We start from the raw sequence: 5500 nt of genomic DNA, 5'->3' as shown, positions 1-5500 counted from the left end.
CTCTCCTCAAAGCTCCACCGCCATGATTTGGCAAACTTCCAGAATCTCGCAGCAGAGCTGGAGACACAGAGCCGTCATGTGCGCAGCTTGACAGTGCACGCTACATAAAGCAAATTGACAGTTGTCTGTCAGAGTTCGACAGACGCTTTCAAGACTTTGCTGTACTCAAGCCAGTCGCTACATTCATGCGCTACCCTTTCCAGGAAGATGCTGAGGTTGTTTCACTGCCATCAAAAGTTTTAACACTGTGTCACCTGAACTCTTCTGGAGTGGAGGATAAGATTCTGACACTTCAAGTCGACATTGAGCTGAAGGCCAGAGCTCATGGACAATTCTGGAACTTACTCACAGAGGACAAGTACCCCAACATCCGAAAATGTGCTACCTTCTTGACTGCATTATTTGGCTCCACTTATTTATGTGAGTCAGCCTTTTCCCACATGAAGATCATCAAGTCCAAGTACTGTTCCACCATGACTGATGAGCATCTGCAAGTCTGCTTGAGGCTGGCAATCAGCAGTTACTGTCCGGACTATGCGTCCTGGCTAATTCAATTCAGTGCAAGTCATCAGAGTAAGGTAATGACAAAAAAAAATGTTGTATTGTGCAATATAGGTTGATGCAGTAATGCAAGGCACACCAGCATATACTGTACATATAAAAATAATTCTCAATATATTTATAAAAAATGTATTTTGCATTTTTAGTGGGCGGTAGATCATTTTGACTCGGTCATGTCATGAGTAGCTCTCAGATTGAAAAAGTGTGTGCACCCCTGCTTTAAAATATTCTGATTTGTTTCTTATTGAACATCAATTATGGATTTATTGGTTACATTTTGTTTATGTATTGAAGTTTTTTTTCTTAACTCGATTTTAACCACCTCTGACATGACAATCAATCCTCCATCATAACCACATTATACTGTTCCATTACGTTTTAAAAACGTAGTTTAAGAAAGTTTAGTAAATGTTTATCTGCAGGACTGTGTTTTGGATTTTGGCTCTTTCTGCGATTGAGTTTAACACCCCTTTCCTTAAACCTTATGAAGCTTGGAAAACATGAGAAATATCATGAGAAACACTGGTTTGAGTTTCATTTCATTGACATTCAGAAATAAATCTGTTTTTATGGCAAACATGAGCTTCAACTGGACGAACACAAGGACAAACATCTGTGCTCAGAAAGTTTGACCTGACATTAGTCTGGACCCCCCCCCCCCAGCGCACACACACACACATCAGGAGGTGACCAATGAAAACACAGATCTGATGATCTTCTTAAACTGGTCTCCATGTTTGATCTTCTGAGCTGTGGTCAGACAGGATGAACTAAATCCTGTTTCACTCTTATGCTTCCTTTGTTTTATGCTAGCATGACTGTAAGAGCTATATTTTAAATCTTGAGTAAAGAGCTTGGTGTCCTTCACGCCACGATGAGTTCAGAGAAGAGAAAGACTTCTGTTTTCTGCTCTCATGCCTGTTCTGTTTGTTCTGTCTCCACTCCACTGCCGTCTGCGCCGTAACAAAGAAACGAGCCGGCGGCGTGGAGTTAAACCGCCGGCGAGGAGTCTGGAATGTTCCTCATAATGATGAGTGCTGGAAGAGCAGGACACGCAGGGAGGGGCTGGAGGGACATAACTAAAGAATGCGATTGATGAAGACCCAAATGATGAAGGCTTGAAGGAACCTGTGTGGACCCGGTTTGTTTTTCCCAGGAATTGTGGCACAGAAGAAATCTAAAGTTTCTGTTTTTGTAGCTGCAGAAGTGAAGTTTCTAGACTCACTTGTTCAGTTTGGTTTGAGGCCAGAGAAGTCTGAATGAGACAATCAGAGTGATGCTGAGGAGGACGGGCGGATGTCAGAAAGGACGTTCAGGAGAACTGAACTGAACATCAGGTTCTTCACTACAAATCTTTCTGCACCAAAACACGGAGAAGCGAGGAGCAGGACCACGCCGGTCACGGTTGAAAACAAGAAAACCTACAACAATCAGAGGATTGTTTCCTCAACAGATTCATCAAACGTGCATCTTGAATGTGAACATGAATGTTTAGAAATACATTAATAATCTACTATATAATTTGAATATCATTATATTAATCTGATCCAGTTCACATACTGTAAATGTATCAGTGAAATAATGAGATTGTTAATATCATCCAGAGTTACATGGATTCTCTAAAGGAGAAGTTCTAACTAAAATGTTCAGATCATTAACATTGGAAACATTGTTCTGCTTCTCCTGGAGGACGTTTCAGTTTGACCACTAGGTGGAGATCGTGATATAGCATCATAACTTATTCCAGAAGAAGAAGAAAGTATGAGCAAAAAACGATGTTTTAGACCACAGATAGTTACTTTAAGAATATTTTCTTAAAAGAGTTTGTAAAATTCCTGCCTGTGAGTTTATAAAGATGTTCATTCAGTCAGAATGTATGTTTAGGTCAACCGAGCGTTAGCATTAGCTGTCCAATGGGAAATTCTATTAAACATTAGCATCAAGCTGGCAGAGTTTAGCTTTATGTGGAGAATCGATTCCTATCTTTATGAATCAATTATTGATCTATTAAACTCAATAATCGATTTTATCAACCCTGCCCTACTGTGGTTAAGCGTGTGAATGAGCCAGCAGGTGGACTGTGGTTCATCCTCCTCATTCTCTTAGTTCATCAACACCTGAACATTTCATCAGATCTGTCCGGAGGAAAATCAGAGAAGAGGATTCCCTGCAGAACACAGAGCTCTGCAAGCATTACAGTTTTTTGTTTTTGTTTTATTAGATCATAAAAAGTCATTTTTGTGGATTTGGTGTCATGAGTGATGAGGGTAACATCTGATCTGAACTCAGGTCCATCGTTCAGGATTTCTTTCACATTTTCTCATTTGGACCAAAGATTCTGTCTGACAGCTGAGGGCAGTGAGAGGTCGAGTGCCTGGCCCACCGGCTGTCAGGTCTGGGGTCTGAACCATCTCATGACTGTGAGACGGCTGCACACTCTTCCTCTTTCCCAAACAATTGTGAGCCTCTGTGCGCATCCAGTTACCATGGCGACAGAGGTCAAAGGACCATGGTGTCAGAGAGCACACCTTCCAGTATTTCACATCCTGGACGGTTTGATGATGGGGGGGGGGTGCTTTTCCCTCCAAAAGTCCAGATGTTCCTGCATGACCTGACAGGAGAGGAGGCCGTAAAAACAGACATGAAGAAGCAGCAGCGACAGTAACGGAACGTTTCAGTCTGAAGCAGCAACAGGAACAGAAGAAGCTGGACTGAACTTCCAGACTGAAGCTCCTGGACTCCAGGAGTCACAGAACGAGCCTGAAAAAGAGCATCAGTTCAGGTTTCAGCACAGGGGAGGGTCTCCACCTCCTCAGAGGAGTCTCCTCCTGAAAGCTCCTCACACATCTCCGAGCTCCTCATTCCAGCTCCGTCCCCCTCAGGAGACCCTCCACGCATTCTCGCGCCCCGCCGCTCATTCCTCAAAGCAGTGCGTGAAGTTTGGGATAACCCGCATCCACCCGCGACATCCACGTGTCCAGGCGGGACACCGCGCGCGTGCGTGCCTCTCTGTTTGGAGGTGAAAGCCCCCACCTGCCCCGGAGGTACCTGCTCCAGTCGCCGCTCCGAGGTGCGTCGTGAGCTGTCAGCCGCGTGCACAGGTGAGTCATCGGGTCGGGGGGCAGAGGGAGGGTGTGGAGCAGCGGGCTGTCTGCTGGAGAGGGGTCCGGCCGGCGCCCCAAGCACCCTGGAGGACGAGAAACACAACCCCCCCGCGGGAAAAGAAACTGATTCAGAGTTAATGTTAAGGACAGTTGCAATCTTCATCTTCATCTTCATGTGACCCAGGACCGAACTGGAACAAACACGTGAAACTATCGAACCACAGGACAGCAGTCCGCTTCCTCCGACCTCTGTGCGCGTGAGTGCGCGTGAGTGTGTGTGTGTGTGTGTGTGTGTTGGGAGGATGGGGGGGGGGTTGTCTATGGGTTCACAGTGACTGACTGGAGGAGATTCAGAGCATCTCATGTTCTCAACCTGTTCAAGTCCAATAACCTGGTCCAGTCTGATGACTTGTTCTGATCCAATAACCTGTTCAGGTCCAATAACCTGGTCCAGTCTGATTACTTGTTCTGATCCAATAACCTGTTCAGGTCCAATAACCTGGTCCAGTCTTATCACTTGTTCTGATCCAATAACCTGGTCCTGTCCGGTCCAATAACCTGTTCAAGTCCAATAACCTGGTCAAGTCTGATGACTTGTTCTGATCCAATAACCTGGTCCTGTCCGGTCCAATAACCTGTTCAGGTCCAATAACCCGGTCCAGTCTGATGACTTGTTCTGATCCAATAACCTGTTCAGGTCCAATAACCTGATCCAGTCTGATGACTTGTTCTGATCCAATAACCTGTTCAGGTCCAATAACCTGGCCCAGTCCAATAGCCTGGTTCTGCTGATTCCGGTTCTGCTTTGTTTTCATGTCTGAAACTTTAAAGGTTTTTTCTTCAGTTTTCTGAGCGTTTCTGTTTGGACTAAAGCCCATGTTTTAGCACAGCACGGCTTGGCACCACTGTTGTCTTAAGAAGCTGAAAGGCTGCTAAAAAGGCTGGTTGTCATGGTAACCAGCAGCAGCACCTGTCGACCAGCTGTACCAAACCACAGTTTGTTTGGCTTCCCAAATGTTTGCTACCCGAACGAAAAGGTGGTCAGACGCTGGTGCACAGCCGAGCAGACTGAGTCCAGACCAGTCCAATAGAATTCTCCTCCTGAGAGCTGAGACCTTCTGCTTCACTGAAGCGCTTCACTGCTTCAGATGATTTGAAGCAGATTCCTGATTCTGACGTGACGGTGGGTCTGTTTCAGTGGGAGGAGTCAGACTTTAGACCAGACTGCTGGTTAATGTGTTGGCGAAGGTAACCCCCCCCCCCTCCAGTCAGATACAGTCAGTCATTCATGGAGTCCTTCCGTGAGAGGGCGGGCAGACAGTCAGCAAAACAATCAGGCAGTAAGCAGAGGAGCAGGCGGCAGCTCCACATCTGCTTCCAATCCAACCTGAAGAAAAGCTGTCTTCATCTCTGCTCCAGCTGTCAGTCACACCCCAGCAGGGCGGGGCCTAGGCTCTGACCCCGCCTTCCCGTGCTCCTGTGATGACTGCCTTAGTGCCACTGTGCAGACAAACATGAGAGCTGCTCCTCCGCTCCTCTACTTCACTACCCTCTACTCCTATTGCTCTAGTCCTCTGTTCTACTACTCCTCTCCTCCTCTGCTCCTCTACTGCCCTGCTCCTCTGCTCCTCTTCTCCTCATCATCCTTGCTGGCAGACTATTTCCAGTTTCAGCAGGTTCCAGCCTATCATCCGTCTCTTTCAGGATCACATGATTACACCCAGCAGAGAATAACGTGAGCGTCCATCATTAGGTAAACATGCCTGCACACATCCACCACCTGCTGCTGCTACAGTCAACCGTCACAGTGATGAAGATGATGGAAAGATCAAATA

General features: G+C 46.3%; 2 protein-coding genes across 3 annotated transcripts in view; one reads left to right on the top strand and one right to left on the bottom strand.

The window, feature by feature from the left end:
- rbpjl (recombination signal binding protein for immunoglobulin kappa J region-like) overlaps positions 1-5500 on the bottom strand; it is a 28996-nt gene that overhangs the window by 22789 nt on the left and 707 nt on the right. For both annotated transcript variants that reach the window (XM_024262864.2, XM_024262865.2), the window contains exon 2: positions 3610-3748. In XM_024262864.2, the coding sequence (XP_024118632.1) occupies positions 3610-3748 (139 nt within the window). The remainder of the gene's footprint in view (positions 1-3609; positions 3749-5500) is intronic.
- LOC112139977 (matrilin-4) overlaps positions 3098-5500 on the top strand; it is a gene marked incomplete at its 3' end in the record, with an annotated part of 22304 nt that continues 19901 nt past the window's right edge. The window contains 1 exon segment of the mRNA XM_024262863.2: positions 3098-3662.

Source organism: Oryzias melastigma, linkage group LG2 (assembly GCF_002922805.2).
Source record: "Oryzias melastigma strain HK-1 linkage group LG2, ASM292280v2, whole genome shotgun sequence".
Taxonomy (NCBI): Eukaryota; Metazoa; Chordata; class Actinopteri; order Beloniformes; family Adrianichthyidae; genus Oryzias; species Oryzias melastigma.
This window is presented reverse-complemented; position numbering and strand designations above follow the sequence as displayed.